The following is a 17535-nucleotide window of genomic DNA, read 5'->3' as shown; positions in this document are numbered from 1 at the left end:
AAACCTTTTTAATTATTCAAAATTATTAATAGACGATAAAATGCGAAGGAAATATTTTTAGAGAATCGATGAAATAAATGGAAATAGGCTAGATTTATTTAAAAGGCTTGAGAATATATTAATGGCAAGAGGAGAGAGTGCCATGCCATCTATAAAATTCTAACTTCCGGAATCAGGGTTTACACAAGTTCCTGAAAGGAGAGAGAGACCATTGTAATCGATCCGGCGAATGGCGATTTGTGCCAGCTTGTACTTTGTACTACTGCGCTCTTCTCAGACTTTGTAGCATCACTTAGTTGTATTTAAATTCGGTATCTAAAGCCGGTAACTTGAATTTTAATACGTTTATAAGTACGGTTCATCGAGCAGAGTGCTAAAATTCTCTGCTGATTATCAAAAATGGTGAAGATGGAGCATGATGTACGTAGATACTATAAAACATCTAAACTTTAATTGTCTTTTACGTAATAATGATAAAATCTGGTTTCTACTTTCTCCAATAGAAGCCTTAATTCTTATAGCATAAGAAGTTTCAAACAATATACATCCTTTTTTCCCAGTATTTATTTGCACCAAGAAGCCATATTTCAATTACTGCTTTTCTCACTGATAACTTTGATTAGAATAAACCGACGACCAACGTTTCAAAATAGATAAAATTATTTATATTATTAGATTAGAGATTAACTCTTTTATTCCCTTACAGTTTATATAGTATAAATAGGTTTTTAGGATAAGGCTGTTTAGATTTCTTCTCTAATAATTCATGTATTTTCAGTGTTTGGGAATTCAGCGCGTGGGTACGCCGCGCCATTTTGACAATCGATTTACTTGTCTTTGCGTCAAATGTAGAAAATTTTACAATAAAGCCTCATATTAACTACATGCTAAACTTGCGATTATTGTTGTTTGATCAAAGCTTTTTTTTTATTTTTCAGGGTGATAAAAATGAACCTGAGCATGTACGGAAATTATTTATTGGTGGCTTAGATTATAGGACAACAGATGACTCTTTGAAAAAACATTTTGAACAATGGGGAGAGATTGTGGATGTTGTGGTCATGAAAGATCCAAAAACAAAAAGGTCAAGAGGATTTGGATTTATTACTTATTCTCGAGCTCATATGGTAGATGATGCTCAGCACGCGAGGTAGGTCATTTAATCAGTATGAAATGAAACAAACTTTTTAATTGTAATCAGTGAACAGAGTAATAGGAATGGTTTTATTATAGACCACACAGGGTTGATGGCCGAGTGGTAGAACCTAAAAGAGCAGTACCGAGACAAGAAATTGGTAGACCAGAAGCTGGTGCCACTGTTAAAAAGCTGTTTGTTGGTGGCTTGAAGGAGGATCACGAAGAAGATGATCTGAGACAGTACTTCCAAAGCTATGGAAGCATAAATTCTATCAGTATAGTGACGGACAAAGAAACAGGAAAGAAGCGAGGTTTTGGATTTGTTGAATTTGATGACTATGATCCTGTTGATAAAATATGCCTGCAAAGGAATCATCAAATTCGTGGAAAACATGTAGATGTTAAAAAGGTATTGAAAATATTAATTTGTTTTAAATAGAATTAAAATATGGATTTTCAATTTTGTTAATAAGAAAAATGGTTAAATTATAATTTTAGGCCTTGAGCAGAGCAGAGATGGCATCGGCAACCGGAGGTGGTGGCGGCGGTGGCGGTGGCGGTGGTAGCCGTGGAAGTCAGGGATCTGGCAGAGGTCCTCGCGGTGGCAATCAGGGTGGTGGAAACTGGGGTGGCCGCGGTGGTGGAGGTGGTGGAGGCGATTGGAATAATGGTGGTAACCAGGGTGGCTATGGTGGAGGTAATCAAGGAGGTTGGGGAGGTAACGGCCCGTGGGAAAACCAGAACCAAGGTAAAGGTTCGCAGAAAAACTTCTATATTCTCTATTAAAGTAGGATTAGATACATATAAATAATTGAATTTTAATTTTCAGTTTTGGTTGATCGCAAAAATAGCGATGTGACGTAAAGATAATGAGATAATGTAGATATTTGTTTGATTGTGTAAATGGTACAATAATTAATCTTTATATAGGTGGTGGTTGGGGCGGTCAGGGAGGTCAAGGAGGCTACAACAGCGGCGGTAACTGGAGTAATGACAATTTTGGAGGAGGCTACCAGCAAGGATACGGAGGTGGCCCTGTCAGGAACAACTTTAATTCCAGTGGACGACCAGCACCCTACGGTATTAATATGGGTCCTAGTGGCCGACAGTCTGGGGATTCGAGATGGCTTACGCCCTTCGGTGGACAAGGTTGCTTCTCTCCTCAAATGCCAACACGTCTGGCACACATCTTGAGCAACATCTATTCACTCTCATTGTTACTGTTCTTAACTTGTTGCTCCTCATTTTCGTTTCTTAATATTTCTTTTTTATTATTTACTCGAAAGCTTCAATAATTCTTTATACTATCCTGCAATTTTTAATTTTCGTAAATCATAAGTTGCTCAAGGGATGTGCAGCAGCATGTATATACATCGCAATCTTAAATATTTTCAATTAAACTAACCCTCTTCCATAACTGATCAGGCTCTCTTCAAATTAACAAGATCCATTAAATTCAACTCTTAAAATTTAAGTAGATCTGTTAAGAAGCTTAGCATCTCGCGTTATATGAAAAACAACAAATATTACTCACATTTATATTGCAGCAAATTTCACAGATTCAGTACTTGCAGAGTAACTAGGTATTGCGAGCAATAGATAAAAGGCGTGTTTGTAGCGAGAAGTGCCTTTGTCCACTTTCTGCTAATTTCATTTTGTCTCATTCTATTTATAATTGTAGATATTTTTATTTCTTTTTCTTCGGTTTTAAACCTAATCATTTTTTAATAAAATATATTTGTTTCAATAATCGCTCGACTCCCTTAAAAATGATATTAATGATGTATTTGTATGATATTCCAGGACCAATGGGAGGTGGTAATTCCGGAGGTGGCGGAGGCTACGGAAATCAGGGCGGTTATGGTGGCAATTCACTAGGAGGAGGAAATATGGGTGGTGGAGGTGGTGGTGGTAGACGATATTAAATTTCGTCTTTGGCTCAAAGAAAACCATTTTGTCTGGTAAGCATGAATATTTTCTCTGGGTAAATCATTCATTATGACTACATGCCGACATACATCTACATATACCACAAAATTTATTTCAAAACATTTACTTCTCACTCTTTCACTCTTATATTTATCCATGAAAATCATCAATTGTGTTTATAAGCCATGCTTATTGCACTGTGCTCATCTCTTTCCAGTTTTCAATTTATGCGACCTTGCATTGACTTTCATACTGTACAGAAATGTATCGAAAAAACACCAGAGATAATCTAATTTTAATCAGTATACCTAACTTGTAATGAACTTAATCATAAATTTCAAGTGGCTTTGCCGCATATATCATTCAAAACGATTATTAAATAAGAGACCAGTTTACAGCTGAATAGATCCCTAATTTGTTATTATCTGCCGAATGGGTTATATATCGTCAATCAGCGTGTATAACATTTTAACAATTGATACAATGTAGGACATTTAATTAGCTTTCGACTGAGAACACAAAGAATACTTATTTCGAGCACCGAGTATATAAGGTTTTAAGGATGTTTAATATAACTGATTGCTCTGGTATTGAGCTATAATCAATTTAGGCCGTATAGCCGTTTTGCAAGAAAGCACGCGAAATGGTTCAAATCTATTGTATTTGGTACTGAATTTTGTGAAACAAAAAAAAAAAGACAACAGCTAATTAGGCAATACTTCCCACAAGTATATAAAGTCAAATAGCTTGATAAAGTTGCACTTAGCATTCTAGTTGAAAAGCTTGTAGAACTTTACAGGTTTTGAGTATTATGCAGCATCGTAACTAACAGATTTATGACTTTTGAACCTCAGGTGACCCTACTACTTGTCTTCTAGTCGTCAGTACTACTGTACTGTTTAGTTCGGAGCAGGCAGGGATAAAAGGCTAGAGACAAGAACCAGGCAGGAGAATCAGGATACAGGACAGAGAAGCGTCATCTTTTAGCTCGCAGTGAGGGAGGCTTATGCCCTGTATTTCTTTTGGTACCTAGCACCTACCACATCCCCTACACGTTCGACTCATCATGTGAAATACTAAAACGTAGCATCACATTTTTTTATAGAGCGTGTTTGCACTTCTCGTGTATTCACGGGTCCGGGTAATATTTTATTCTTCGTATGCGAACGCGCCAATTGGACTGTACAGACACGATCTTTTCTTTCTCATTTTTCATTTTTCGAATCGGGATATCTCGCCACTCGAAACTATGAAATTGTATAGCTTTAACGTATTATTCATCTCTATAAATGAGTTAGATAAATTGTAGGATTTTTCATTAAAAGAACATAAAATATACTACTTCTTGGAATATTTAAAAAATAGAAAAAAATAGGCCAAGAAATCATGAATCAGTCAGCATTTGGTAGGCTTTAGATTAACGAAGTAATCTTTAATTGTATTGTCCTAAGAGTTAGTAATAAAAATGACCAGAACCTTTTCCATGTCAAATTAATTTATGAAAACAAGGTTTTATTGAACAGCTTAGCTTAAGTCAGACACGCAATTTTATGTAGTAGATTGAGTTAGAGGATAATAAAGGTCAGAATTTAATTGACAGAAGGGTAGACAATTATCTAAACAAAATCTATATATTATTATAAATAACACAAAATTATCTCTGTAACTTTTGTCTATTGTGTAGCCAGCTAAAGCACGCGCAAGGGCTTTATATCTATGTGTACACACAGTATTAAATGATTTTTATATATATATGTTTACACATATATATATATAAATATGAAACCTATGACCAATTTTATGTAGTTTTGTATCGTGTATTTAAGCTAAATGGATTTATAAACGAAGGGATACGTTGCGTGAGACGTCATTTGAATCACTGAATTTTGCTTATCCCTTATTGCTGATTTTATCATTTTTACAAAAGAACAGGTAGTTAGAAATCTGCTAGTGAATCGACAAATGATCAAAGAAATCGCAAAATTAAGAAACAAATAAAATATTTATTAAATTAACTCTTAATCAATGTACACTGGACACAATGAAACTTTATTCTTTAATTACAGCATAATTTACTTGAGTTTAGGTGTTTATTTAGTCTTCGTTATTCCAACAATCTCGTATCCCTCTTAAGTAAATCCAATTGTTACGATGAACGGTATAAATCAGTATTGCACAGGAGAGTTTCAAAGGCAGAATAGACAACAACTTCTTCAATAAATGGTTTTTGTTTTAAGTAGGTCTTTTAATTTTGTTACTGTTTTTTATTCATAAGTCACATAGCAACTGTTATATTTACTAATTACATAAAGGAGCAGTCTAGTGTGTGCAAAACTGATTAAGACATTGTGGTATCTCTCTTTTAGTTTTATAGTAGTAAAAGAGCGAAAAGTTATTTTAAAGATGAAACAAGGCTTCATTTTAGTTGACATTAGTGGTTTCCATTCTAGCTGCGAAATCCATTTGACCCACTGTTTGCTCTTCCAAAACAGACACAGATCGAATTGAGAGTGACTGTTAGGTAAAAGCTGCAACAAAGTGCGGAACAAATTGGTGCTAGTTTTGGTAGACTAGGTTCTTCAATCGATGCTCTTGGCATCTGACAGACGATAGTGTCTAGGTAGATTGTGGCAGACTATTTGATAAATTGAAATGAAGATTAGAAGCAAACTGAAGAGACTAAAGACAGGCAGGTAGCAGAAAGGATTACTACAGCAGACTAGTCCTTGATAGGATTCTTGCTAGTCCCTATAGCACAACTACAGGTAGGACATTGAGATTCATTTGTTTGTCATATAGGAAGCTGAATGGCAAAGGCTGTTTGCATGATACATTTATTATATATTTTTCGTCGTTTCCTATGAAAAGAATTTCGTCACCTGGGGCTACGATATAATTTTTCTGAAATTATAGAGAATTTCAGGGATATACCAAAACTTTGTTTTGTCAGCTCGAATTGATCAGGCAATATTTTAGTATCACAGAATTAATAGAAATTTCAATCATAACCTTCAAGAGTGCATATTTATTGCAGCTAGAAGATTTACAATGGATCAATAGGCATTTTATTGAAAAATTATTTAATGAGTTATTCAAAATTTTATGAAAGATATCAGTCATGTCATTTAAAACTAGCGATACAATTATACCAATAAGTGTTTTGTCAGATGTTGTACTGTGCATTTAAATTTAAACATTTATTTTCTTTTTTCTTGTATTAATTATTGTCTTTCGTTTTCATTAATTTCTGGTTTACCATTTGGCTGGTTCTTCGAGACCTATCCATGCATCTCTACAGCCCTTAAGACTCGATCTCATCCACGGAGGTAAGTCTATGTAAGTCGAGGAAAATTAATAATGCGAAAAGCAAAAAGTACGTCTTTGCCTTTACCATGAATATTAAAGATTGATCATTGCATAAAAATGAGGAAGTGTGTACAATTAAGCTACTAAATCTATATTTTCGTTTAATTGCTTACCTTAACACTGCAATAATCAAACTTTCCACAACTCAACTATTTCCTTGCACAATAATATTAAATATAAATAATGTAAGCGATTTTTAATAAAGTTTTTTTTTCAGTGAAACATGTAGTTTCTTTCTTACTATGGAATTTATCACATTTAGATTAATACTACTAGCTTTAAATTCCTTGGCACAATAAAAAAAAAGAAATGTGTGATGTGTATAAGTGACTTGTACCGAATATCCCAGATCCTTGCACTCTTCCCGATCGTAATAAATCGACAGCGTTTTACATTCACTTTTATTAACATGAAAAGGTGATTTACATACATGCTTAAAATTATACGACTTTTATACACTTGATTCTCTAGAGTCTAAGACGTGTCTTTGGTAATTTACAAAAAATATATGTTCGCTATTTCAATAAGTATAGTCAAGACTCGAGGCAAAGTCTTGATAGCTAAGTTTAGCTAGAAATTCAAATAAATATTGAAAGAAACATTCTATAATGACAAAAGTGGAATATCTATTTTTAAGATAGTGTAGATATTTAAACAGGAGACATGACATTCGGCGGATTATCCGAGGCCTCGCTTCCGCTGCTGCTGAACTGGGACTGCTCCACGGCGGAAGGTACCACGTTGCTGGTCGTTTTACCGACGCAAGAATGGGGAGGCACAGCCCCAAAAGCATCTTTGTAAAAGCACAAGCCACAGAAACCACCACTGTTGTAAATTGGCAGATTCGCCAATCCGCTAGATACTGCGAAATTGCTGCAACAAGCCATCGTTAAGAAAAAACATTACGTCGAGATTTTCTTTACGACTCTCTCCAAGCCAATCGACGCTTTACACGTAAAGCATATTTCCCGTAAGATTTAGCCGCGTAAGTATTATGATGGGGGAGTACAATAAAGCAATCTTGCTTAACTACTTAAACGATACATCGCGTGCGGGCTCTTTCCTTTCATCTCTTGTATACACATTGTCTTCTTAATACGCAAACCTTTTAGCTTGACGTTAGCCCCTCGCTCATCCCCCTCCCCCCGTCTCTAAGAGTAATATTTGAAGAGAAACACACGCATTCCCATTTCTCGCAAACATTGACAAACAACCTTATCTCCTATTAGAAAGAAACAATCGCATTATCTTTTTAAACGTGCTAATTCAGCAATTTTACGTTTGGTCAGCCCCATCGAATCATCAATGACAAACTCGTAATTAAGTTGCGAACGAAACGAGGAAATAAAACGAGTGCTCATGGGAACTGTAAGATGCGCCAAATTCGGACACAATGGAGCCTCTATCCCTCCGAAGCATATGGCACTTCCCGCAGCAGCTTCCACGCCCTACACACCGGTGCATCCAGCCAAATCATTATCTTGTCATCGTTGATGTATCGCTCTTTCACTATCATTATTAACACGGTCATTAACACGGCTCATGCCGGAGCCTCTTTAAAATCATTCTTCATGATCCAGCGTCTCTATAAAATTCAAATAACAATAAGAAAAAAAGTTGTACAAACTCGTCCTTCGTATCAATTGAAATGGAGAACACAATTGTTTCTCTTCGAGGTCCCAGAAGAATCCATTCAAGGGCAATAAAACCATCATCCTCATCGACGGACGGTTCCCGGGTAAGAATTTGAAGAGGCAAGTGCACGACACGCGAGTGTAATCCTGCTTAAGGTTATTTAGAGGCGTATCGCACGAAGAATCAGCTTCGGGTCTCCCCCCCCCCCCCCTCCCCCCTCCCATCACAATCACAGTCAAAAGCCTCGGTGTACCCCCTGGAAGCTGCGGTATTATTCAGCCAATCTGCACCTGATTCCATTAAAGCACTCGACGAACGCTCGGTAAACCGAAGATAAACGCTGGATAAACGCGCTCGGCTTACACTTGTGGATTTTCCGATCCACTTGGTTCGATACATCCGACCGTTCCCACGAAGTTTCGCACGTGAAAACCTCAGAAAAATCAATCTCCATCTCGTTATTGGAATCTCTCATCGAGAGAGAGAGAGAGAGAGAGAGAGAGTCCAGCGGTTTGCATTGTTACGATCCTCTCCAGTAGTTTACATACTCACACTCTTTCTCAATATTTTCTGTATATATACGTGTGTGTATACAGTATATACACAGGGATAATTACCGATACTGCTGATCCAGCTGAGCCTTCTCGATCCTTTTGTCCTTGGCGCGTCGATTTTGAAACCAAATTTTGATCTGAGTCTCCGTAAGCCTCAACGATGCGGCCAGCTCGAATCTGCGTCCTCGAGATATGTACTCCCCCCTCCGGTACTCCACCTCCAATCTCAGAGTTTGCTCCCCGCTGAAAGTCGTCCTCTGTCTTCGTGGTCTGCCCTCCTTTCTTCTTCTTCGCGCCACTGCAATTCGTGAAAATTCTCGTTAATCCAAAGGGACGTGTACTCTTCTTGCGCCACGCGAGATCCATCCAATGAATCCGACGAATCTCTGCAGGTCGAAGCCGTAATTGGATATTGTTTTTCGCTCGATCCATAATGCAGAATAATTAGGATGTGGGGGCAAACGATACCGGACGTTCGATGCACGAGGCTTCGTGCAATCTGTGCTCGAAGAACGGAAACAGGATCCTGATTGTTCTTAAAGCCTCATGTGACGCGACAACCCGTACGGGTGCATTTTTTCGCAGGATGAAAAAGGAGAGGATGCACTTAACTCGAAGCCTATATAAATATATGTATATTATTAATTGGTGCGAATAAAATTTTCAATTTATCAGACATCTACAAATACGTATCTACGTGTAGAGCGCTTTAATAAAATTACCTGTGTAATGTTTAAGTAAATCGAGTGGTAAAGGAATAACGCTTATTTAATCTGCTTTATGGTAGTTGCTGGTTGGTATCAATGGGAGTAACCAGAGGCAAACTGTGCGAAAGAGGGACCGAGGAAAACACGCTTGACAATAACGATAACAACTCATCTCGCCTCGACGCTCTCATTGTCACATGATTTATATAGATATTCCTCTTTCTCTTCCGCTCCTCCTATCCCTCAATTTTACCTCAACACCTTCGAATAAGAGCGCGCGGTGATTCATCCAAACGTTAAAATCCCCTTTGCACAACGTATCAGGTCGCTTATCTATTGTCAGATGCATCTCAGATTTCTATATATATATGTATGTATGGTATTTTTTATTAATTGTATTCCACGTTGAGACTGCACTCTCATGATCATCTCAATAAAAATAACACTACATAGAATGATCCTCGAAATCTCAATGATAAGCCGGAGGGCAATTAAGGTGCTATTGTATTATGTACGGTATTGCTCGAGGAATGGAGGAAAATGGTGGATTTTCTAGGAAATTAATATTTTCGTTATGAGAACGGCTTAAGGCCGTGGTGGAGAGGTAGTTTGGAGGAAATACAGACAGAGGGATGTATATTCCACATTGAGATGCGGCCAACTGCGTTTCGTAATCTCATCACAATATCGCCACGAGGTGGCGAAGCGGGATAAGCCTCCTTGCCTGTGTGCGTTACTCTCTGTGTGGACGTCCCGACGTCCGCCATTCTACCAAACAAGGACGTCAAATTTTCAGGTGAACAGTAAAACACTGCGATTCCTCGTTGTTTCGTACGACGCCCCGTATATCGATCTAATAATCCTCGCGCTGTACCGGGTCCAATATTGTTCTCCGCCGAAAACAGATGCAAATAATGTACGATGGACTCGATGTCGAGTCCATCGAGGAGCGATTTTCATCGGTTCCTGCCGAAATGTACACCTCCAAGGTTTATTTAGTTTCATTCTTCGAGACTCGCTTCTTCAATTTTTTCTTAAAAAATGTTGTGTATCTCGAATTTGTTCTATCCCGTGTGCTCCTGATCCTCTTCTTGCAGCTACTTCCGGTGGAGCATAATTGGAGCTCGCTTTGTACGGATTATCCGCTGGCGAGTTTCGATCGTCCAGCTCGGAATATAGGATTTATTCGTGGAAAAATAGCGATACACTATTGGATTTTATTAAAAAACCCAGCATGCACAGAGATCCGCATTGGGAAACGCATCGCATGTGAACGTGCAGCGGGCATTTGCAAAGGTCCGGAGAGAATCGGACGCTTCCTACCTTATATCACGTTAGCCGCTGTATTCACTCTCAGCGCTTTCACAGAGAACCTACTGCATCAGACCGGTAAGAAGATTCCACGATATTTCCTCCTCCCCTCCTCCTACTCTTCATCCCCCTTCTCTTCCTCCTCCTACCCCTGGTTCTTATCACTATTATTATGAGACTCGTGCTGCCTCAAAGGACAACCGAATCAATGGCGAAACATTTTCGATAAGCCTTTATTTATCCTTTTCCATGCATGTACACGAAAACATCTTTATAAATCTCGCGACTCTTCAGCAACGATTTCGTTAAAAACTAACTCTCTTCTGATACATTTTTCAGAAAAAGAAAATTAATTAGAGAGAGATGAACTCACGGAAGGCCGAGAGACCTTGAAGATGATGATCCGCTATTGGGTGAGCCGGCAAAGAATGAAGATGCGGCGGAAGTACAGGCGGATGTGCGATCTGCGACAGTTGCAGGGGGTGATTGGGTGTCCCGGAAAAAAAAGCGTGAGGCAAAAAAGCCGAACCCAATCCAGGCAATGCCGCAGCACTTCTCTCGGGTCTTCCCTCGTTTTGCTGGCATTTTCCCGAGTCTCGCTGATCGACCTTCGGGCCATCGGTCGTCTGCAAAATTGTCCAAAACTTTGCGTCTCGTACCTGCAGCGATAAAGAATTTTTGGACTGTGCTCATTAGAGATATCAATTTCTTACTCGAGCATCGTCGTCGCTGGCCGAATGATGCGGGTCGTCCGTGCAAATATTTCTTTTTCTACTGCAGGGACTGTTCTCCAAGGACGAATCGGGACTCGAGCCTTGCCGATCCTTGTCCTCCGCGTTCTCGTCCGCCTTCCTCGCGACCGTCGCGCTGGTGGTCGTCGAGGAGGAGGTCTCCAGGTGGCCGTAGATGCGGGCGAAGAATCGCCGAGGTGAGGATGGTCTCCTAGTTTTCGTCGACATTTAATCACTTTTCTCAAGAGATATCTTCATTCTTCCCTCGAGTTCTCCAATAATTACTGCTCTCTCAATGATCAGCAAAAACGTCCTTCGTCCTTCGTGAAATATTTTAAACGATCTTGGTTCTTCGACCAAGTCCCCCGGATATTGTCCCCATCGTTCACTTTTTTACTCGGAAACTTTCTGCCACTTTAAATCGATCACTCGATATTTGCAAATTGCAACAATAGCCCGATGCTACGATTATTGATATTTAGCTGTAATTATATGTCGAGGTTCTCGTGGACGTTGATTTGCGAGAACGAGCCGATTCGAGGCAGCACGCGCATCTGAATCACCTTGGATCCATCGTCCATTCTCTCACCTCGTGGTTAGCAGGGAAATCAGAGGAGGAGGGATGTTCTCCGGCCATTCTCCCTTCCCCGTAACTTTCCCCACCACCACCGATCCACCCCCGCAAGCTTTCCTAATTCCTCTCTTGTTACCTACGCGCCGCCCCTTTCGGAACTCCACGTGCTCCCCCAATAAAATCCACCAACATCCACAAATATTCCATTTTCACCGTTCAACCGACAAAAAATCAATCAAACGTCAATCGTGCTACGCTTTGCTCCTCGCATTCTTCAAATTATTCCTCTTTCGCTTACTTCCGGCCAGATTGCGAATTATTCCGCTCGCCGTTTTTCCAATCTAGCCTCTCGAACTCCGGGAAAAGGCTTAAATCTGTGATTGAAAAGTTTTTTAAAAGGGGGGGGGGAGAGAGAAAAGAACGCGAGAGTGCAACGATAACAATAAGACCGGATGGAGATGGATCGTTGCTTCGCGAGAAAATTGCGATTTTGCTTTACGCGGATTTAAGGAAAGGCACGGGGGATCCGCAATATTTCTCGTACTTTCGGTCAACCGAGCATTTCTATATATATATATATATATATATATAGATCCTTCCATTCTTTTCCCCCACAGCAATAATCGACGAGAGCAACAATACAGCCCAGATTCTTATTAGTATTCTTACGTTTCATTCCTCAAACCGTTGATATAACTCATCACCCGAGATCCTCGAGAATAATCTCCATCGAGTTCGCCACGCTAGCTTCGTTGAACGAAATTGATGGTGAAATATTTGCTGGAGGAATTATATTATATTGAAAATTAGCCGCATTAACAGTTACGAATTACAAAGATAATTATAATTCGTCGAGACGAGACGATTTTGAGCGTAATAATCGTTGGACAATGGGAATGGGACAAAAGGGAATTATACAGAGATCGAGAATGGTATGAATGATGGGTAGAGACACGAAGGTGCGCATGCTTGTCGTTCAACGAATCCCTGTTCGCTATTCGCTAATTGCATTGATTTCTGCCAACTTCCCGATTGGTCCATAGCACCACATCTCCATTATGCCGGTATCTGTCCTACCATAGCGTTAAATACGCACTGTCTCCCAAATAATGCACAATAACACTCGCTTCGATGTTACTCGAACAATACTCCTATACCCAAAATTATTTCCATTTACCAACATCGATTTTCATCGCAAATATCAATTACCTCTCTTATTCTATATATCTTTCTATCGTACACTGTAAACATTTTAAATCCCCGATTATCTTCATCCTTCTTCCCTTTATTCGGGAAATTCACAAAAAACTCCAATACCACAGCTTTGCAATGTTATTCTCCGCATGCTATATTTTAAGCAATACAGACAGCTCCTCGTATAAAAGTGACGTTTCTCGTTAACCTTCAAACGAGGAAATTATCGATACATTTATGACTCGTTTATGCCAACCGCGGTCTTTGCCATCGAGATTTGTTGTCAGGAAACAAAAATCCAGAGTTTTCCAGAAAAGAGGCTGTTGCAGTTTGGGAGTATCGCAGAAACAGCGTGGAAAAGTTTGTAGACATAGGTTAACTATAATTTAGAAATGTTATTTACATGTAAAAATGGTGAAATTCTTGAGGAAGGACTTCACCACGTGGAAACAGGAAGTGGAAGTGAGAAACGTCGATTGATTGATGAGATTTTTGAACCTCTGAAGGAGAGGTGGATAGCTTTGAGTCTCTTCTGCGCCTTGACGTGTAGCCAAAGTTGCATCTGGAACACATGGGGTCCCATAGCTGAGTCCAGTATCGAAGCATTTCCATCCTGGAGCAATTCTACTATTGCCCTCCTCTCCAACTGGGGATGCATCACTTATCTCACCTGTTGCCTCCCTGCCTGCTGGATCCTCAGTCGAAAAGGTGTCCCTCTTGAAATATTTTATATTTCAAATATTAAATTCAGCAGAATTCACTGATTCCTTCATTCATTTTATGCAACGAAAAAGGTCTTCTACTCCCCATACGATTGGCAGCTATCCTCACTGCTCTTGCCACTCTTCTGCGATGCGTTTCTTCCAAAGAAAATATTTTTACAGTGTAATCAGTTCTTAATTCTTATAATTATATATTTTTGTAAGAGTTTTGTCGCCGTGTAAAATTGTCAAATTGTTATTGTTGGTTAGCATGGTCCATCTAGCCGGTATTACGAATGGATTGTCCGGTGTTATAATTGGTCCTGCTATAGCTTCCTTATCCGCTGTTTGGTTTCCTCGGGGTGAACGGACAACGGCCACTGGTATTAATCAAACTATCGTTAAACCGTGAAAGCTGCTCGTGTGAAAATATCGAGGAAAACAGCCAATCGTTGCAGTGTGAAATTTTAGGTATATCATCTGCCTGTAATCAACTGGGAGTGGCTGCGTCTTATTTAGTTGGGCCAGCTGTTATAGGCTCGCCATACTTCAACGATTCTCTTTTTCTCGACAAACCAGCGAATTTCATTGACCAGAAACTTTCCCTTCACCAATCGGCTCTTAAAACGCAAATTGTGTCATTTATGAGAGTTCGTAAGTTTAAGCAATTGTTAAATCCCAAAAACATTCAAATGTACATATTTTATTCGTTATATCATCTCTTTTCTCATTACAGAATTCATCATTCAACTTTTACTAACATTGGAGATCCTTTTGTTCTTTCCTAAGGAGGTTTGCCACTCGACTGCGATAACTCGCTTTGGACTTCTGGAGTCTGTAATAAGTCTACTCAAGTAATATTTTTAATTATGATCCTAGTTTTATGCATACTTGTGTTGATTGCCCCACATTTTTTATCATTGTTATAAGCGTTTATTTGTAATGATTTATACGTGATTGTTCTGTCTAAAACAAAATATTGAATTTTATTCAAGGTAATATTGAATAATAGATTTTAGTAATGACCAAAAATTCAATTCTGCTCATGACAGTTCTTTACCGTACAACGTCTATCTGTCCCTTTGGCGCAGAGGATAGCGCGTTGGACTTCTAATCCAAAGGTCGTGGGTTCGATCCCCACAAGGGATGTTCCTTTTTTTCCTTTCTAAATAAACTCTCTTATCAGAGGATGATATAGTACTTGCAATTGCAATTGATAAGAACAAAAAAGAAATTGAATGTTATCAATAAGGAAGCAAAATTTGCAAAAAAGATTAAACTTTATCATTGACCATAACTTTTTTGTTCATTCTATTATAAAGAAATAGTTTTGTTGGCTGAAAGTATTAAATTCTTGTTAATTATTTATAAATACAAAAAACCTAGGAACAGAAATATATGGCGTTTAAGTTTGGCAGCTGGATTGAGTCAAGGAATAACAGGTCCGTGGTTCGCCATGATGACAATGACATTTGATACCGCTATCACACAAGTAAATAATTATGAAGATCGATGCATACGAGCCTCTGTTATTCTGAACGTATTTGTTTACAGAGCGAAGCGGATAAACTCGCTTTGTGGACGGTCCTCTTTAGCAGCGTCCTCAGCCTTACTGTTTCTCGCTTGATGGACATTTTTCAAGGTCACTTGCGTATAGCGATTCATATTCTCTTAACAACGTCATCGGTCATGTTCCTTTGGGTGCTCCTCCTGAATAATCGCATTCTGACCTTCCATAAGCACCAGTTATACATGGCGGTAACCCTTGGAATATCGGCCAGTTGGTCTACACCCGCACTTTTCCTTGAGCTAGCCTCAGAAATCGCATTTCCGATCTCTGAAGCCATAGTTGGCGGTTACCTGATCTTCCTGGCCAACCTCATCGGTGCTCTCTTCTATTTTTGTTACTTCTTACCCGAAATGAGTATAAGCAAAAACAATATCACCTCTTCCTTCTATAGAAAGATAAAATGTTCACATTAAAAAAACAAATTGTTTCTTAATTATTTTAGGCGAACGCTGGTCCTCCTATTGTGTATTTATTAATTTAACAATAGCCACAATTCTAATAAAACATGTGAAAGACGAATACCATCGAACTGCCACCGAGTAAGTTTTTCGCGGGATAGACATTTCTGTTAATAATTAAATATTTTCATCATGAACGATTTTTATATCTGTCAACAATTCTTAGGTCAAGTATAAGGCAAAATTACAATGACGATGCACGATGATTAAGAATAAGGAGTTAGACATGGAAAAAGATAATCAATTGAAATCTACTTATGTACAATCTGTGTTGCAATACAATTATTCTTTCAATTAGATCTCTGTTTTTTTTTTGTAAGAAAAAACAATTCGTTTTGTCAATAACGGTAAAGCACTTTGCAATGTTTGAATGGAGTTGTTTTTGTCAATTACAGATGCAGGGGGCAGCATTGTATAAAGTGCAGTGTGCACTTCTTCTTTTTCGCAGTGTTTTGATTACTTGCTTTGGTTCGCTATCGGTAAAGGTAGGTTTGATCAGAGATGAAACGGGAGATTGCTCATGCGAGGTCCCGAGGCAATCCCTACCGGTAGGCGGCGCTGGTGTTGGCAAACGCGTGTCTCAGGTCCATCTAACCCCTAACGCCATCTATCGGAAGAGACCACGAAGCACGAGCGTTAAGCTTAGAATAGGGTAAAACATATATGCATTGTTGCCAGAAAGCGGAATAAAGAGAGCGGAGATATTTTCTCGGACCTCTCTGTCTTTCTCGCTGTTAGCTTCTAGCAGAAGAGTCGAGGCAAAATCTTTCCGTTTCGCTTTGCCGAAAATCTACCAATATTCGATGTCATTTATATTTGCAGGCCAATGCCTTTATACATGATTTTTTCAGCATATTTATTTATCAGCATTGACTTATTTAAATCAATAATAAATTAAGGAAATGCGTATTTGATATATAATAATTATTTTAACTATAATTTCATCGTTATATTTCGCTTATTTCCGTAAAATCTGCATTTCTTTAGTTTATTACTGATTATTGTAAGTCAATGGCAATTTAAAAAAATTTAATCTTAAAAAAAAAAGAAAAGTACCGATCAGGAATCGAACCCGGACCCACGAATCGCCACGCGATTACCTTACCGCCTAGACCACGAGGCTTCTTCAGTGCACCGTAAACAGATAGGTTTTTTAAGGACTTGAAATCTTCTATTGAACCATATAAATAAACGAAGAACCGACATCTTTATTCATTATTATTCTATAATAATGGTACACAAATTAAAGAATAATTATATAATGTAGATTTTCAAAAGCTTTTCCAATAACCAAGAACGGAAACTGCGAGCGTTGATTATTTATCTTCGTTCTTGGCTATTGGAAAAGCTTTTGAAAACTATTCAAAATATAATTATTCCTTAATTTGTGTACCATTATGACAGAATAATAATGAATAAAGCTGTCGGTTGCTCGTTTATTTATATGGTTTAAAAGAAGATTTCAAGCACTTAAAAAGACTATCTGTTTACGGTGCACTGAAGAAGCCTCGTGGTCTAGGCGGTAAGGTAATCGCGTGGCGATTTGTGGGTCCGGGTTCGATTCCTGAACGGTACTTTTCTTTTTTTTTTTAAGATTAAATTTTTTTTAATGGCCATTGACTTACAATAATCAATAATAAACTAAAGAAATTCAGATTTTACGGAAAT

At 38.5% G+C, this 17535-nt stretch overlaps 3 protein-coding genes and 1 non-coding gene across 6 annotated transcripts; 3 read left to right on the top strand and 1 right to left on the bottom strand.

Annotated features, from left to right (window-relative positions):
- Positions 1-197: 197 nt before the first annotated feature.
- Positions 198-4546, top strand: Hrb87F (Heterogeneous nuclear ribonucleoprotein at 87F). Of its 3 annotated transcripts, none has more exons than XM_066733962.1 (7): positions 198-420; positions 939-1150; positions 1234-1546; positions 1636-1885; positions 2068-2286; positions 2941-3098; positions 3921-4546. In XM_066733962.1, exons 1-6 carry the CDS (start codon positions 400-402, stop codon positions 3060-3062), a joined length of 1137 nt encoding a protein of 378 aa, XP_066590059.1. In that variant the 5' UTR covers positions 198-399; the 3' UTR covers positions 3063-3098; positions 3921-4546. The 3 variants fall into 3 exon arrangements, with proteins under 3 accessions (XP_066590059.1, XP_066590058.1, XP_066590060.1); XM_066733961.1 differs by having other exon boundaries at positions 1636-1891; XM_066733963.1 differs by having other exon boundaries at positions 199-420; positions 1636-1891; positions 2068-2217.
- A 2522-nt stretch (positions 4547-7068) lies between these two features.
- LOC136777638 (homeobox protein rough-like) lies at positions 7069-11598 on the bottom strand. The gene is made up of 4 exons (XM_066734074.1): positions 11353-11598; positions 11013-11298; positions 8685-8919; positions 7069-7305 (listed from the first exon to the last, which is right to left on the bottom strand). Exons 1-4 carry the CDS (start codon positions 11596-11598, stop codon positions 7083-7085), a joined length of 990 nt encoding a protein of 329 aa, XP_066590171.1. The 3' UTR covers positions 7069-7082.
- A 1932-nt stretch (positions 11599-13530) lies between these two features.
- On the top strand, positions 13531-16073 carry LOC136777636 (solute carrier family 49 member 4 homolog). Its single transcript, XM_066734073.1, has 9 exons — positions 13531-13846; positions 13933-14023; positions 14110-14222; positions 14311-14493; positions 14576-14693; positions 15226-15331; positions 15394-15763; positions 15852-15948; positions 16034-16073. The coding sequence occupies exons 1-9, from the start codon at positions 13531-13533 to the stop codon at positions 16071-16073; spliced, it is 1434 nt and encodes a 477-aa protein (XP_066590170.1).
- TRNAR-UCU (transfer RNA arginine (anticodon UCU)) lies at positions 14916-14988 on the top strand. The gene has a single exon. It is a non-coding gene; the product is annotated as a tRNA-Arg (tRNA).
- Positions 16074-17535: the final 1462 nt, after the last annotated feature.

The sequence above is a fragment of the Prorops nasuta genome, unplaced genomic scaffold (genome assembly GCF_024137725.1).
Source record: "Prorops nasuta isolate Cenicafe-Biocafe unplaced genomic scaffold, Cenicafe_Pnas_1.2 PNAS00011, whole genome shotgun sequence".
NCBI lineage: Eukaryota > Metazoa > Arthropoda > Insecta > Hymenoptera > Bethylidae > Prorops > Prorops nasuta.
This window is presented reverse-complemented; position numbering and strand designations above follow the sequence as displayed.